This window comes from Rutilus rutilus (genome assembly GCF_951802725.1).
Source record: "Rutilus rutilus genome assembly, chromosome: 6".
NCBI lineage: Eukaryota > Metazoa > Chordata > Actinopteri > Cypriniformes > Leuciscidae > Rutilus > Rutilus rutilus.
This window is the reverse complement of record NC_140214.1, coordinates 27,869,877-27,888,637: the sequence shown is the minus strand read 5'-3', so window position 1 is coordinate 27,888,637 and position 18,761 is coordinate 27,869,877. Positions and strand designations below refer to the sequence as shown.

Sequence of the window (18,761 nt, the reverse complement as noted above, 5' to 3'; positions counted from 1 at the left end):
GTTGTAATTTACTTGTGAGACATTCTAGTGCTGGCATGTGTGTGAAGTATGAGAGGAAAGGAAATGATTACAGATCTGCAGTTAGAGAGAGACTGGATCGGATAATGAGATTTAAATGGTATAGACCTTATGCGCCAGAGAATAATTTTCTTTGGAAAATTGTCTTTTAACTTCCGTTTTGCGGTCGCTCTGTATATTTATTTATATGGCATTTCTGTCCAGGAGTAATTAGCTTTTTAAGTGGATTTACTTAATGTAAAGTTAACGAAAGTTATCATGAGGACTGTAATGTTTAAAGCAGATGACTTAACAAATGTAAATCGACCGGGAAGATTTTAAAACGAGCCGTTCATTAATAAACACGCAAAACGCTGTGAAAATACAGACCGGAAGTCAAAAGACAATGAGCGCAGCGCTGAAAAGGGGCGGAGCTACATAAGGTCTATAGAGCGGAAAAATGTCACCATGCAGTTGCTTTGCAACCTACTTGAAACTTCTCAGAAAATATCTCCTGCAAAAAAAGAAAACATACATTGTAGTTTAGTACATTGAGATATAGTAATATAGGATTAATAGTAAATTATTTACAATGACCTATTCCCAAATATTAAAGCAGTACAAAACATAATAAAAGTCGGCATAATTTCCTTAAGTCCTTAAGTCATATGATGATATCTTTTTGAACACTGAAATTTACACGTATGCCTTTCTCACAGTAAAGTTTTGGATAGCAATCTATCTAAAAATTAATTCTTATGTTTTTTTTTTAAACTGTGTTGGTTGACTGGTTTGTCTCAGTGAGAAGTTGTTCAATTTCTACAAGCCAGCTTGTACGATATTTGACAAGGTTAGCTCTTAAAAATGATAATTAAAATTCGTAATGACTGATAATTCCTCTTTTCCTTTTTCTCCCCAGCGTATCTGCGGCTTCAAAAGCGTTATACCACAACAACAATACATTTATGTGCAGCTTTGACAGAAAATGAAATTTACATAATACAAAACACTTCACAGAACATCTGTGGTTTTCCCAGACATTAACATTGACACAAATCATGTGAAGCATAATCTGAAGTTAATACAGGAGTTCAGCTAAAATTCACTCATAAAAAATATTTTGGATTCCCTTAAGACTCTTTCAGTGAACAGTTCTTAAAAGAAGCATTTTTTTCATAATCTGAAGAACCCTTTACCACTACAAAGAAACTTTTGGCAAAGAAAATGTTCCATTGATGTTAAAGGTTCTTCTTTGAACCATAGATGCCAATAACTAACCTTTATTTTAATAGTGTAACTATGAGTATTCTATTTGAAATGGCATGTATGCAGTAAAATTCAGATTTAGAAGTTTATTTTTTTAACTTTATCGACATGCAGTAACTTATTAACCCGAGGACCAAGAATGGAATCAGGTATTCGTCAACCCCCAATAAGAGGGTTCTTGGACGATCTTACTGTGACGACCACAACACTTGTGGAGGCGAGGTGGGTGTTAACAGTGCTTGACCACATGGCAATGTGGGCCAGAATGAAGTTTTAGCCAAAGACATCCAGGAGTATGGTGGCCAGAAAAGGCAAAATGACAAACAGGTATAAGCTGCAAGTGCAGGGGGAGGATATTCCATCAATAGATGAGAATCCAATTAAATGCCTTGGAAAGTGGTTCGTTTGATGACTCACTCTCAAATAGGAACAATATCAAGAGCACTGAAAAGCAGGCAAAGGAGGATCGAGAAATCATCAGGACTTCCGGGGAAATTCAAAGCATGGCTCTACCAACATGTGGCTATCGACAGTGTATGAAGTATGAAGCCGTTCACAACTGAATGGAAAAGAAGGTCTCGATGCAATTTCAAGACACTTTTAAAAGATGAATATTTTTCATTTGAAACGCCTTAAAAGAAGACCAAAAATGTTTTCTGAATGTGGCTGTAGTGGCAGTGCTTTAAAAGGAGATATAAAACCTTTTTCTGAGAGGGATTTACCATTCGATGGCCAGATGAACTTCAGATCGAGACCCTACCTGTCTGATTATGCTGCACAGTTTGTGGACTCCTGCAACTCAGCTGACCTTCAAGTTGGCATTAAACCTTCACAAATGATCAAGACAACAGTGTGTCTGTTAGCAACACAAGCTGCATCAGCATTTTGATTTAGTATGCTTCACACTTCTGACTTGTTTTTGATGAATGCTGTTCTAAGGTCTGCTTAGCTCATGAGAGGTGTGCGCTAGGCTATATCTCAGTATGACAAATCATTTTTTTCACCTGTGAAGAGAAGGCTATATATGAGCCGAATCATTTCGCAATGGATTGAGGTGAAAGTGGAAACGGTAAGTTTTGGCTGAATTTCCCATACACTTTTTGAAAGATATTGTAAGATCACTTTAATATAATAAACATGTTTCCAACTGAACATAACCACTTGAGCTGCAATTAGTCTCCTGAAATATGACCACAATGAAATGCGATCTCTATCATCACTTTTCTTTGAAATAAACAAAATGAAACAATGAGCATGAGCAAATTAGTTTTTTTTGTACTTCTAATTAAACTTATGGAACACTACTAATGTGAGAGCAGAAGAACAATTACTTAAAAACAAGATAAAATATCTGCCTAAAAGGTAGGAAAAATAGACTTAATTCAAAAGGAAAATAAGGTTATTTTCCTTACCCTGTTGGCAGTTTATTTTTGAAGCACAAACACAATTTTGGTAATTCCTTTCAAAAATGTATAATCTTAATATCTTGTCATTTTGCTTCTCAATAAATGTACCTTAATTTAAGAATGTTGACTTTAGTATGTAGATCATTTGACTGGTCAATGGATAGCTTATATGAAAAAGTAGGTGGTGGTCATGATTTAGAGTTGTTCATTTCACAACTTTTCATAAAACTAGAATCTTATTGCATTTAAACTGTTTTATTTTAGTTTCATAGAGATTAGTTTATCAGATCTATACAAAAATGACTAGGCTACACTACACATTCTTTATTATTTAAATTTGAGTAAAGTGCATGTCTATCAAAACTGTCTAGGCTATAACAAATGCAATTATCGACGATTATGTAATGACCAAATGTTAAATAGGCTAAATCAAAATATCGAAATGATTTTAATATCGAGATAAATTAAGTCAAGTACGCACTGCAACACGCGCTGATGAGTTTGCGGTAGGCGGTGCACCAGCCGCTAAGAGATTTTGCTATTCCCGCGTTTCAACAGGAAATCGTGGTCTCAACCCGCGCTGTCATAGCTGTCACATCTCCCGCAGGTACGTCACACTCACCACGCGTGTGGTTGTGAGAGAGGGTCACTCTCTTTCACAGGGAAACTGTCTCAACACTTGCATCAGATAACGCTGGAACAACTACTCACTCACACAAACACGAGCTGATAAACATTTCATTGAACTTCCTCGGAAAACGAGACTTCTGGTATGAAAATGGAGTTTTTTCCTTTCTTTTCTTACACATCCGAAGCTTAAAAAAAAAAAAAAAAAAACGTAATTCCATGGATTAACTTATCTTTTTCTGTCTTAAACACACCGTTGAGGGATGAACTCGTCTGCTGGAGCAGGGAATTACCGGAGGGGTTCATCCAATGGGGATAAGGTAAGCTGTTGATTTCATCCAACTGTTTCAAGACATATATTAGGCTACAACAAATTAATATATAGTAGCCTACTTATAAGGGAACTATACGGTTATCCGGACCACACCTATTTGGGTAGGGTTAGGGTTAGGTTAACCGTATAGTACATTTACGTGTGGTCACGTGTGGTCCGGATAACCGTATAGTACCCTTATAAGACCCTCTATGTGCATTTTGTATGTGTGACATAATTGACAATCTGGTGAACATAATTCTCATTTAGCATTTGAAGCAGCTTAAATATCCATGTAAATCAATCACTTTGTATTGAATAGCCTATGCCCTTTCTGAAGAGTTCAGATGCAAAAGCCTCTAAGTGCCATCTGAAATTTTCTTCTAGAATGATCATTTTTATCAAGCTTGTATATTTAAGTTCAGTAATTTCACTTAAATGACAACTAATAGGTAATTTTCATTGCCATTTAAGTGAAATTATTGAACTTAAATATACGAGCTTGATAAAAAATGATCATTCTAGAAGAAAATTTCAGATGGCACTTCGAGGCTATTGCATCTGAACTCTTCAATATAATAAATGGTGATGAGGAGAAAGACCGTGGCGATAGCCTATGCGAGATTGAGATAAAGGGATTTTCATCACAAGAAGGTCAGGTGTTAGGTTTCCCTCAGGTTTTGTTGTTTTGTTCTGTATTACTGCACTTAATTTAACACTGAGTTTCAGGGGACAGGGAAATTGTGTGAACTTGATGGGATTTATGAACTGAAAGTCAAAACCACCTCAGGACTGTCAAAAGCCTAGCAGTCTGTCCCACTCCAAAAGCTCCCTATGGAGGATAACTGTTCTTTGATGTTGAGGTAGAGGCAACATGAAATGATTGAGGTGAATATTACATAAGAGATATGGAAGTTTGAATGTTATGTAAATTCAGTGGAAGACTAAATGTTGAATGTCTCTTCCCTCAGGTGGACATTTGGCACCTTTTTATTCAATATATTTTTATACAGTGATACCTATAGATGCCTTCATTAAAGAGTCAGTTGTTTGTCCCTATACTATACCTGACCTTAATAAGCCCATTCAACTGTATATCATTGTGTAGCAAAGCACAATGGTGCTGTGTAATTATCTTAAAGCCAGCAGTTATAAATCTCAAGACATAACTGTTTACACACTATTGTCAGTAAAAGTTGTAAAAAAAAAACATTGTAAAGATTGAAGTGAAGTAGTTACTGAATTAGGAAATACAGTCTATATGAACTAGGCTCAATGGACCACAACATCCAGGCTTAAAACATCCATATAGGATTCTGTCAACAAATCTATAGCTTCACTGGACAGAGTTTCTCTGGTCTCCTCATCCTCTACTTTTCCATTATTCTTCCTTCCAGTCATTTAAAAAAAATTTTTTTTAACTTACCTTTGGTAACTTTGGTCTCTTTTAGTCCAAAAAGTATTCAAAGATGTGTTGCTCAGTTTGAATCTGAGCAACACAAAGTGTTAGGCTGCTTATACCCCCCAGTTACTCCTACCCTAATTATCCTTATCAGAGTTTGAGTTATTGTCTTAATATTTCTGTGCAGAGTTTTTCTTATTTTGTCGTGCCGCTGTTTTCTGCAAACACCTCTGGGGCTTTGTCCTACAAAGTTTTAGGGTTTTGTTACATCACAGCAGCGAATTGCCAATATCCTGACCCACATAAAATGATATTTAGTTCATTGCTCATGAAGATGCAACTGACTGGAGAAAACATCAGTCAGAATTCACTGAAGTATCTTTTTTTTTATTTCTTTTTGTTATTACCAGTTCAGTATGCTAATTGTTTTCACCCACATGGATATGAACAAGAAAAGCAAAGCTGAGCCACCCGGGGGTGTTATACATTTCAATGTTTGTGTCTGTGAAGCAGATGTCTTCAAGTTTTCAGGATATACACTGGAACATACAGTACACTGGAATGTATTTTTCTTCTCTGTTTTAATGGGAGTCTAAAAAGAAGAGAAAAACAGTTTGCTAGAGATTACCGCTCTGTTTTTAATGGAAAGGATAATCATCATGACTTTATTTTGTCATGGACTGCATTGCCATTCTGGACATCTTTTAGAGAGTACTGGGGTCCAAAGTCTGTGGAAGCTGCAAACTAAACAAAGTGCGCCCTCTGCTGGCAGGATGTGTACTTTTTAGTGCTATCAGAGATAATTTATTCAGTAAAACTGGTCTTGTTTACTGTGGTGTCAAGATCATTATGGATTAAAGTTGTGCAATTTGAAAGTTACGAGAATTACTGAGCCAATCTCTGATTTTTCCCATCAAAGGACAAAGGACAAGGACCCTTTATACCCAGTGAGGTATGTTAAACACTCTTCTTCACATTTTTTTGTCTTTTACTAGATACTGTGTTGGATATGATATGAAATGAGTCATAATATGTCAGAAAAAGTCTTGCAGTCTCTCTTTTTAAGTTATCAACGTTTGTTTAAAACAACGTTTTTTGATAATGGCAGTGTTCAGTTGTCCGAAATTTCTATAATCTTTACTAAGGCAGACCATAATAGGTTTACAGGTGGTCTCTTTTTGCAGTTTCGTTGTGTAATACAATAATGTGATATTTAATAAAAGGCAAGTAAAGACAAGATCTTGGAGTGACTGGGCAGTGGAATTATGAAGTGTGTTTTCAGTGTTGTTGGCTCTAAAAGCAATAATCTAAATCTAATCTAAAAGCAATACTCAAAGCATGTTCATACATTTCAAAGAATGATTCTAGACAGCTGACATTTGTTTTAAATCAGTGTTTTTTAGGTCATTTAAGTATATTTAGCATGTGGCAGTGAGTGGTCAATGACACTTTGTTGATTTTCCACGCTGACCCAACTGCATCAAACATAATATGGGCATGACAAAATGTCACGGACCCCCTGACATGTGCAACGTGTGGAAGTCCAAGAAAGAGTTATGCAAGAATCACAAATGTCCACTTTGCAAATTCCTCTATAACAGATATTCTGCTATGTTCGCAACATTGTCTCTGCTTTTTACCACTGGATAGAGGGGTGACCCAAGACAATGCACAGTTTCTTCTTATTACTAAGGAGTTGTCTACTACACAGACCTCTCCTACATAATTTTAATGAGCCTTCACTTTGTTGTAGAATAAAATGCTAGATTTTATGGCAGTTGTCAAAATTCTGGAGCAGGAGGATGGAGCAGCTACTAAAGCTCAGAAATGATTTAATAGTGAAAACCATGCGTGAAAACATAAGTGGTAAAAAATGATGTAATAAAAACATTCAGGGCTTTACTAAAACGTTTCAAGCGTTAAGTACCATGAGTATCAAACATTTTCCACAAGAATTGTTTGTTGCAAACAGACATTTCAGAGGGAAACATGCAAACCCTTCATACTTTTGCGGCCCAAGCTTCTGGAAAACAACAATACACTGGCAGAAAATTTTGATGTCATATATATACGGTATATGATGTCGTCATCAGAGTACACAGCTTCATTACTTGAGTAAAAGTACAGATACCCCTTGCTAAATTTGACTCAAGTACAAGTAAAAGTACTACAGTCAGATGACTACTTAAGTAAAAGTACTGAAGAACTTGTTTTTAAAAGTACTTGAGTATCAAGAGTACATTTTCTAAATATTGCATTACTACTGCCACAGTGCTTACATTGGTAAACACAGCAAACACTTGAAGCGAAAACTATCATTAACTTGTTCACAAAATTGAAATTGTCTGGCGAGGTGGGGCCACGGGTTGGCACATTCCCGGGATGGACCTGCTGCGTCTTCATCCATTGTTTCGTCCATGGTTTCGTCTCTTATCTAAATCTGGAGTTGACTTTGGCGGAAAGCTGAAGGTGATTGCTGATAGGCTGTCCCAATCAGTGGCGCCTGCACAATCCAATCACGTCTGAGAGGTAAACAACAAATTGAGGGTTTCCGAGATTTTTCTTTGTTCCTTTTTTTTTAGAAGAAGTAACGGGTACTCACGGTTATGGATAGAAATGTAGCGGAGTAAAGAGTACAATATTTGCCTCTCAAATGTACTTGAGTAAAGTCATGAGTACTCCCCAAAATTGATACTCGAGTAAAGTACAGATCCCTCAAAATTGTACTTAAGTACTGTACTCAAGTAAATGTACTCCGTTACTGTCCGGCTCTGGTCGTCATATCTGCGATGATAATTTATTGTTGATTTTAAATTCATAAAGGATAGTTTCTTAGTTACATAATATGTTTGATAAACAAACTATGCAGCTTGACCTCTGGAGTTTCACTTTTGACCTGGTGTTTTAAAAAAAATCTAGATTGTTGTATTTTAGTCAAATATTTTGCATTTAGGTTTAGTTTGCATTTTAAATTGTATTTTATTTTATCATGCCTTAATTGAGTTTTCAAAGAAGCATTGAACCTGTTCTTTAAAGCTACACTGTGTAACTTTTTAAGTTGATTCTTAGCAAAAAACACTTTGTTCTATCAAAAGTATATGTGCTCATTCATGTGAAATTACTTCCACCAACTAATAAAGTATTCTCGTAAGCGTAAAATCTGCCATTTATGATAGTCGCTCGAATGGCGGAAGCCATGTTTGCGCCTCCATCTTGAAAATACATTCGCCAAAGAGGGACATACCTGGAAATTCAAGCTTCGCCTTTCGCGTTTTACACTCAGTGACACCGTGACGAATGCGAGGGGGAGATTAGATTTGAAGATTTGAAAGATTGCTGAAGATGGAGGATAACTCCTATTTTCGAGGACATGTAGCAGAGTCGCCAAGGAAGCGAAAGAGAGAATTAAAACGTCAACGCGACAGGCAAGACCAAAGTCAATATTGGAGTAACTTTTTCCAGATGGAAAGAGCTCATGAGGAGCAAAGATTTTAAAATGGACGCCGAAGTTGCCTGCTTTCTTCTTGACAGGTAATTCAGCCTATTTGTATAAATTCGAAGTTTTATAGTTGCTTGTCTAACCATACCATGGTTGTGCATAACGCCAGAACGACCTCTAGTATTACTTGCGTTACTTTTCCTCGCGTCAATGGTGAAAAGTATTGTTAACCTTGTAACATAAATCTGTGCTGCGACGGATCACAGGTGATGAATAGTTTTAAAGGCGCAATTTTTGCGAAGTCGAACTGGAAGCCATGTTAATCTTGGAATAATACGGCCACCGTAGGAGTTAAAACGCCCTCGGAATTGAAACTAATATTCACTGGGTAGTCATATACAATTTCACCGCTAGATGGGGGAAAATATCACACAGTGTAGCTTTAAAGGTCCCCTATTTTTATTTTATCCCTTATTTGCAAGCATCTCTCCTTAATGACCCTGCTCCTATCAGCAGAAGCCTGTCTGCTGGAGTTCTGAATGGAAAAGCTGTAAAGTATTTTTGGATGCATCTAAATCACAGCACTGCTTGGAATATATCGCCACAGTATAGAGGGAACCCATTATGCTCTCCTGCAGGAGCAGGATATGTTATAACTCACTCAGAGTGCTGCAGCAGAACGACAGATTTGTGATAGAGAGTTTGGATGAGCTTCCTTTGCTGAAAAAAATGCTTCCTTCGCCCTCTTCTGTAAAGAAAAATACTTTGCGCCTAGACAGGAAATCTCTTTGCGAATTTGAAATATACAAAATGCACCTTGATAACACTTCAATCTCAAAGCATTTAACACAAAGTGTTTGTATTGTAAACCTATATTTTTCAGGTAGAGCACAATCCACCATGATGATTACAAACAGTAACTTTTTGTTTCTTTGTATTTGTCTTAAAAATGGTTTTGTTCATGTGAAAGTTTTTCAAACTCTGGTGTAGTTTGCTGCTGCACATCAGAGTTAAGAATGATGAAAGCATTTTTCTCCTTTAAAAGGTGGTTTAGGGTTGTGCTTCTTAAACCTGTCCTGGACATTTGTGTGTCTCTCTTATTGGACACACCCAATTCAAGTCTTTCAAGTCTCTTTCAAGTCTCTACTCTACAGGTGTGCTAGATAAGGGAGACATAAGCTGCGTCCCAATTCAGAGGCTGCATCCTTCAAATGTTGACTTATATCTTGCTGAGATGCGATCTATGCATAGTTTATACTATGTATTATATACAGAAATGGACCACGGGGGAACATACTGTATTTAGACAGTTTGCTATAACTTTAAAAAAAAGTCCAGTACAAACGTTACAGTCACTCATCACTGGCAGCTGTCACTTTGAAGTCCACGTCCTTCGAAGGATGCAGCCTCTGAATTGGGACACAGCTATTCAAAATGTGCAATGGTGGGTGGTCCAAAGGACAGGTTTGAGAAGGAATGGTTTATGTAAGATTTTACAATTTGGTATGTACGCAGTCAGTGATAAACCACTATGACATATACTTTTAATTTTTGCTGTTCCCCATCACACTTATAGTACAATACAGTCGTTCTGAAACTATTCAGCCCTGGTACCACCTGTTACAAATCAGAGGTGGTACTTGGCACATTGTGGTTCCATGAAGAACCTCCCGTTCCACAAAAGGTTCTTTTTAGTGGAAAAAAGTTATTTAGATAGGGAACCAAAATGGCATAGCTACAAAAACCTCCTTTTGGAATCTTTATTTTTTAATAGTGCAGTCATCATCAATGTTTTTTGAGTTGAAAGTTGAAAGTTAAGTTGAAAGACTGAGCAACAAACATAATATATTATTATTATATAATATTATTATTATTGTTGTAGTTCAAATAAATCATGCTGCTTTAAAGGATTAGCTCACTTCAGAATTAAAATTTCCTGATAATTTACTCACCCCCATGTCATCCAAGATGTTTATGTCTTTCTTTCTTCAGTCGAAAAGAAAATACGTTTTTTGAGGAAAACATTCCAGAATTTTTCTCCATATAGTGGACTTCAATGGCAACCAATGGGTTGAAGGTCCAAATTGCAGTTTCAGTGCAGATTCAAAGGGCTCTGCGCGATCCCAGCCGTGGAATAAGGGTCTTATCTAGAGAAACGATAGTTCATTTTCAAAAAAAAAAAAAAAATGTATATACTTTTTAACCACAAATGCTCATCTTGCAGAACTCTGCGATGCATTACGTAATCACGTTGGTTTTCATTTCTTTGTCTCTAGTATTTATACACCTTGTGTTTCAGTTGCTCTTGGTCTGTTCTCGTGGTGTTCTGTTACCCATGTTTTGTAGTGTATGTGAAGTGTTAGTTTGAGTTTATTTGGATTAAAGAAATCACTGCTGTAATTAAATCCAGCTTTTTTTTATTTCAATTTCTGGTTTTGCAACCCACTGTGACAATTGCTTTTGGTCTGTTCTCGTCATTATTATGGTGTTCTGTTACCCATGTTTTGTAGTGTAACTGAAGTGTTAGTTTGAGTTTATTTGGATTAAAGAAATCATTGCTGCAGTTAAATCCAGCTTTATCCGTTTTTGCAACCCAGCGTGACAATTATAGAGTAGGGATGGCTTTGTACCACTTTTTCATCACAGTAGTGCAGGCTTGACTATCTGCTAATGCCAATATTTTTTTCTTGATCAGTTTTGAATATCTATGTCATTAACTTGCCAACACATTGCTTTATTCTCAATGTAGTGACAACAGAAAACCAAACACATTAAACATTTAATATTCAAATATTTAATTCCTCTATTCCAGTGCTCTCACCTAACAGACTCTAGCAGTTCTTTTAAACAAAAGTACAGACCTTTTATGCTCAGAGTATACATGATAATGGGAGCATTGGAATGCCTTGGGCTGCTTCCGAAAGCTGAAAAATACGGAGGTAGGAAGGCATGTCCGAATCCAATGCTTGTATCACGCCCTGTCTACTGAGATACCTTCATCTTATTGGTTTTCAAAGCTCTCCCATTTTGTTGTAGATTACTTTTTTGTCCTTTTTTTGAGCTTAGTAGTAACAACCTTAATGCTCCATACCAGATTTCGATTAGTTTCTGACTGATTACTTATTACAAATACACATTACATATGCACATACATTACATACATATGCACATTACATATTTACATTCAGACATTAGAAATAAAACATGGAAAATAGAAAGTGTATTTTAATGATTTACATAGTTTGCTCCATACTACCTGAGGGCACCATGCATGCCACTGGTATAATGCATTTCTTATAGCAGCTTGTCTCCAAGTGGCTATTAATACAAATACAGCTCATTCTGCAACCTTTTTCAGGCACATATGTAAAGTGTAAAGTGACATAAGTGACAGAGATTATCCCTACACATTGCACAGACCAGACTAATTATGACCGCCGCTAGCGTAGCTAGCGAAAGCGGTCATATAGGGATTGTCAAAGTTTTTTTTTTTTTCCTTACTGAATTCAACGATACCAGGGACACCGAAGCACCGGGGAACATGAAATTTGGTGGGCATGTAGCCCCACTAGACTTCTAAGGAAAAATTTCGTTTGGTCCCCGGGGGCCACTCCCCCCCCGCGCTGGGCCCAAAAAATGCAGTTTTTCCTAAATAACTACCTGAACCGTGGCACCGAGGATGAAGAAATTTTTATGGTATGTTGGTCTACTAGACTTTTACGGAAAAATTTCGTTTGGTCCCCGGGGGCCACTTCTCCCCCCGCGCTGGGGCCCCCTTAAATTTTTCGTCAACGATACCAGGGACACCGAAACACCGGGGAACATAAAATTTGGTGGGCATGTAGCCCCACTAGACTTCTAAGGAAAAATTTCGTTTGGTCCCCGGGGGCCACTCCCCCCCCGCGCTGGGCCCCCCCAAACCCAAAAAAATGCAGTTTTTCCTAAATAACTACCTGAACCGTGGCACCGAGGATGAAGAAATTTTTATGGTATGTTGGTCTACTAGACTTTTACGGAAAAATTTCGTTTGGCCCGCGGGGGCCACTTCTCCCCCCGCGCTGGGGCCCCCGTAAATTTTTCGTCAACGATACCAGGGACACCGAAACACCGGGGAACATGAAATTTGGTGGGCATGTAGCCCCACTACACTTCTACGGAAAAATTTCGTTTGGTCCCCGGGGGCCACTCCCCCCCCCGCGCTGGGCCCCCCCAAACCCCAAAAAATTCAGTTTTTCCTAAATAACTACCTGAACCGTGGCACCGAGGATGAAGAAATTTTTGTGGTATGTTGGTCTACTAGACTTTTACTGAAAAATTTCATTTGGTCCCCGGGGGCCACTCCCCCCCCCGCGCTGGGCCCCCCTTAACCCAAAAAAATGCAGTTTTTCCTAAATAACTACCTGAACCGTGGCACCGAGGATGAAGACATTTTTATGGTATGTTCGTCTACTAGACTTTTACGGAAAAATTTCGTTTGGTCCCCGGGGGCCACTCCCCCCCCCCCGCGCTGGGGCCCCCTTAAATTTTTCGTCAACGATACCAGGGACACCGAAGCACCGGGGAACATGAAATTTGGTGGGCATGTAGCCCCACTAGACTTCTACGGAAAAATTTCGTCTGGTCCCCGGGGGCCACTCCCCCCCTGCGCTGGGCCCCCCCAAAACCAAAAAAATTCAGTTTTTCCTAAATAACTACCTGAACCGTGGCACCGAGGATGAAGAAATTTTTATGGTATGTTGGTCTACTAGACTTTTACGGAAAAATTTAGTTTGGTCCCCGGGGGCCACTTCCCCCCCCCGCGCTGGGGCCCCCGTAAATTTTTCGTCAACGATACCAGGGACTAGTGATGTATGTCTCGAGACCACTTTTACGTGGTCTCGGTCTTGTCACGGCCTTGACGGTCTTTGGTCTTGGTCTTGTCTTGGTCTCGGACCTCTCGGTCTTGTCTAGGTCTCGCTGTCTCAGACCGACATAGTGGTCGGGGGATTTAGAAATACAATATTACAATATCCACGACGACACAACGTTCGATAATGCAACATTATTATCCGCAACGGAACGGATTGAAGCGCGCGCCGGATTGATGACAGAGCGGTGTGTGCGCGAGCCACACGAGAAAACACTTTATCCGCGGCCACTGATCGCAGCGGCAACGAGAACTTTGATCACTTGGTTTAAAAAACACATATCAGTGACATGATGGGTTTTATCTTCATTCAGGAGATTTTGGGTAACTGCACAACTGACAGATGACTTTGAGTGCACCGCCAAACGGTGTGTGTGTGTAACCATAGCGACAAAACGACCAACTTTCGGATCCTGCACTTAAGCCTATAATTTCGTTTTTAAAAAATTAAATATGTATTTAAAAGTTGCAGAATGGATTAATTTGGGAGTCTGAGACTCCGAAATCGGCAGAGATAGACAGGCATTTGCTTAGATGAATTTGTGTCTTTGATATCTCTGTGTGTGTGTGTGTGTGTGTGTGTGTTGTTTGAATACAGTATTGTATTTAAGATGGTGTTAGACTAAATAAGTGGACTTTTAAATATCATCTGCATATCTATGTTGTGTTGACTAATCACAAGTAATGTAAAAAAGTAATAATGATTAGGCCTAATCCAAGTTTATAATTGTGCATCTTTAATTTGCTGTTACGATTTCATCTACACATTAAGTATCATTTCAATTGGTTAAATATTTCTCATTCTTTAGACACTTGTTGGAGGAGCAAGATGGTGTTGGAGGTGTTAGATGGTGTTGGAGGTGTTTGATGTTTTGTCAGATGAACCAGTCAGTACCAGTCAAGTCAGTTCTCAACAGTACACAAAAGTTAAGGGAGTCTCAATCCTCTTAATAGTGCAGTAACAGCCGTCATGCAATAATTGCTCACATAGTTGATCCTTTAGTTGATAGTCTGCAAAAACATTTACAGTGAGCTCAGTGTCACACACATGACATGGTCTGTCTCTGTATTGTTCTGCCAACTGCGGCTGAACCCTATGCTGCTTTTCTTGAATTCATACAAGTTATAGCTTAGCTTCAACACTAGTCTGTTTTTTTTTTCCTCCGGTCTCGACTTGGTCTCGGTCTTGGTCTCGACTTGGTCTTGGTCTTGACTTATTCTGTCTTGGTCTTGGTCTTGGTCTTGTCTTGGTCTCGATACCCTTTGGTCTTGGTAGTGTCTTGGTCTCGTTTTAGGCGGTCTTGACTACAAGTCTACCAGGGACACCGAAGCACCGGGGAACATGAAATTTGGTGGGCATGTAGCCCCACTACACTTCTACGGAAAAATTTAGTTTGGTCCCCGGGGGCCACTCCCCCCCCGCGCTGGGCCCCCCCAAACCCCAAAAAATGCAGTTTTTCCTAAATAACTACCTGAACCGTGGCACCGAGGATGAATACATTTTTATGGTATGTTGGTCTACTAGACTTTTACGGAAAAATTTCGTTTGGTCCCCGGGGGCCACTTCCCCCCCCTGCGCTGGGGCCCCCGTAAATTTTTCGTCAACGATACCAGGGTCACCGAAACACCTGGGAACATGAAATTTGGTGGGCATGTAGCCCCACTAGACTTCTACGGAAAAATTTCGTTTGGTCCCCGGGGGCCACTGACACACTGACATCCACACGCACAGACACACACCAATACACACACATACAAATCCACATGCACAGACACACACACACAAACACACACGCGCACACATGTACGCACACATACATACACGCACAGACACACACACACACACACACACACACACACACATACACAAACACACACACACATACACACACACACACACACACACAGACAGACATGCACATACTATTACTTTTTTTAGGTATATACATAAACACGCAATACAGCCAAATTACTCCACGTCATTTATTTTTGTTGAAAGCCAGTGCAGGCCTGAGCGGCGGTCATATTTTGTACCGCGATGCGGTACATCTAGTTAATAATGGATTTTGTTGTTGATCATTTTCATGATCGATTAGTTGTTGCAGTCCTAGTGTAAAGTTTTGGTGGTAGAGCCAGGGGACAATAGTGACACTGGCTGAGTCCCAATTTGCCTACTTATACTACGACCTAAAAGTATGTACTTTTTTTGTGAGGAAAAAGTACATACTTTTGAGTGTGTAGCAAAAGAGTATGCACGTTCTGGGACATACTTCGATGACGGCATGCAACGTGAACGAGAACGTGGTTGCCTAGTTACGCACACCGCGACTGTTAACAAAACATTTCATTCATTCTTATATGTCTAATATAATTTTATTTACTATTCCCAATTTCCCATCTTTTTTTTCCGCATCGTTTTTTCCACAATACATTTACAATGTGTTCTACCAAATTGAGGAGTGAAGCAGGGCATCGTCGTAGATCAACCAAACGCAGGTCGTTTGTGAGGCGGCTGGTTCTGACGTTCATGTGCAATGTGTGTAACGAAAGCTACTTATTTTCTGAGTTAAAGTATTTAAAGTTTATAGTATAACTATTGTTTAACATTTTATACTTATGTATAATACTCAAACATATCCATATGAAAATGAACCATGCTTTTACTATAGTAAAAGTGTAGTAACCATGTTTCTTTGGTTGGACTGATAAAGTTAACATTTGTACAGCCACAGTATTACTACAAATAAGTCAGTGTGGTTAAATATAACTTTAATTAGGGTTAAACATTTGACTTCTTACACTTAAAAACTGAGGGCGCATCTCAACTGCTGCATCCGGCTGCCATGTTTACATCACCACAAAGCTCCTCCCTCCCGCACGCAATGGGTTGTGGGCAATATTAGCCGTTAGAGTTTGCATTGATCTGCACTTCGAATTCTAACCGGAAATAGTAGACCATCCGGGTATCTTTGGAATACTCATTTCAACATACTACGATTTGGGACGTACTAATTCTAGTTTTGCATACTATTTAGGATGGATAGTATGCGAATTGGGACTCAGCCATAGTGAAACTAGCATTGTTTGCCTAGCACTAGCATTGTTAGCATTGTTTGATTCATTATCTAGTTGGTAAACATCTGCAGCTGCAGCTAGAACTAGTCTCAGTAGAATCACACTGCATTTTTGCCCAAAATAATACTTTAAAGGCCTTTGAGAACAGGTGAAGGAGGCTGAAACCAAAGGTTAAAACAGCCTTCAACAGGCTGATGAATAACTTTTAATGAGTTTTATTCAGTTTTTAGCTCCTTACATTTCCTGCTACTGCTTAATGTGCAGTGCTATAGAGCGAAACATAATGCGATCTTCACTCTTATTATGCTACAGTTGTCAGCTGATAAAGAGCATGACTTGATTTTGACAGATCAGTCCATTTAATTCTCTCAACCTTTTAACAGTGTTACAAAAGGGAGACCTAATGGAATCAGTGCTTTCTGTGAAATCTATCACAGAGGCTGCCTAAATACATGATAAACTCAGAAACCTTTCTTCAATCAAACTCCAAAGTGTCATGTCTGCTGCTCTCTTCTCTCCACTCAGTGGACTCTATTAACCAGGCTGAAGTCTATCCAGTGCAGGATTCTGTTATTTTTATGTGCCATCTGTCTCCCTGAGCTGATGCGGCTCATTTATGATGCCAGTATTCATCCAGTGCCTGTCACTGCCCTCCACAATTTACACCAGAAGGAAAGGTTAGCTGCCATCATTTACTTTTATTCACCAATCTAGATAATGCTGAGTCTTTTAGATTTTTATTTCTCTCTTCAGGTGCAGATGTATAGTCCTCTGGACTAGTTCTGATAGTGTTGTTTCTCTACCAGTTTATGTGTTATTTTTCTTTCTTTCTTGCTTTTTTTGCAGTTGCTAGCCCAAATATAATGAAATGATACACAACATTAATTAGCGCTGTGTTTGTATTACCTTGGATTCTAAGATATTACACATTAGACCTATACTTTTGGCTGTGTGATGTCACATTTGACCCACAGTAAATTTGAACCATTCCAGTCTAGTCTTGATTTGTTGCGTTAATAGAAACATTGTAATTATTTAGCTCTTTAGAAATAAAACTTCCGCCTGGTAGTGCACATACTCTGTTGGAACCCTGGGGTCATTTCTTGATCCCACTCCCCTCTCTTCTGTCCAGTTTTTATTAAAGGGGTCATATAATGGTACATGCACTTTTACAAGTTGATTGCACTGAAATGTCTGTTGGCAGTGCCTGTACACAACCATCCTATCATGATAAAAATCCATCCAGTGGTTTTGTTTTAATCTCCTTATATGTTTGACCATCTCTGAAATCAAGCCGTTCGATATTGTGACGTCATAAGATCGTACGCCCCTCCCGCTATTGTGATTGACAGCCGTGTTTCAACACAAGACCCGCCCTGAGCAAGCTGTGACAGCCGTCATAGTAGTCCGCCATTGTTGATATGCTGGAGTAGAATGGCGTCTAAGCGATTGTGGTGTTCAGTTCTTAGATGTAATAAGGAACACAGCAGTCATTTGGATGTTCCTAAATCCGAGCCGTTGAAGAAGCAGTGGCTGAGTTTTGTTTTTGAAGCAATATGCCCAAAGGATTGACGCGGGGATTCCCTCACGGGGATTCCCCACGATCGTCTGTGCTTTCATGTTTACGCGAATCATTTCACACCAGACAGCTTTACAAACGAGAAAAAACGGATCGGTACCAACGTGTTCCTGCTGAACCTCCAGAAGATGTGAGTGTAATGTTTTATTAACCTTTATATTAGTATTTATATTAATCTTTGCGAAATTTGCAAACCTTGCTGCAGGCTTCACGATGAATGCGTCTAAGGTTTACACTCAGGGTACATTACAGCATGTTTTCTATGTACGACGTTCTCAATATAATTCATAATCCCACGTTTATAACGAATAACACGTGGTTATTGTGTTAGATACGGTCAGAGAATGTCTAATACGGTGTACCCACAGAACAGAGGGGCGGGGTGAGCAAAGCTCATTATCATTTAAAGACACATGCACTGAAACGGCGTGCTGAAAACAGAGCTGTTTTTGACCAGGTAAAATTAGTGTTTTCTTACAATACTAATGAGAATTTTTAATTAAAGTATATTACAAACTTTTAATTTAGACCCTAAAGAATCATATTAGCTTGTACAAAAATGGCATTATATGACCCCTTTAAAGGCAAAGGAGTAATTATAATGTTGCATTTTTGGATGTAATGACAGCACTTTCAAGCCCGAATCCTTCCAAACATGGTCGTATTCATTTGAACCGCACAAACGGGTAATTTGACCACACACACACAAAAGAAATTGTTGAAACTATTTCCCCTTCTTTAGGTACTATTA

The 18,761-nt window shown here is 38.8% G+C and overlaps 1 protein-coding gene across 4 annotated transcripts in view; it reads left to right on the top strand.

The window, feature by feature from the left end:
- Window positions 1-3,317: 3,317 nt before the first annotated feature.
- Window positions 3,318-18,761, top strand: part of dpp6b (dipeptidyl-peptidase 6b) — a 159,137-nt gene continuing 143,693 nt past the window's right edge. Inside the window, exons 1-3 of one of the 4 annotated variants that reach the window (XM_084411383.1) lie at window positions 3,348-3,439; window positions 3,558-3,616; window positions 5,931-5,963. In XM_084411383.1, the coding sequence (XP_084267509.1) occupies window positions 3,560-3,616; window positions 5,931-5,963 (90 nt within the window). In that variant the 5' untranslated portion in view covers window positions 3,348-3,439; window positions 3,558-3,559. Of the gene's footprint in view, window positions 3,440-3,489; window positions 3,617-5,930; window positions 5,964-18,761 lie in introns of those variants that run through there. The other 3 variants (XM_084411384.1, XM_084411382.1, XM_084411385.1) reach the window with 3 other exon arrangements.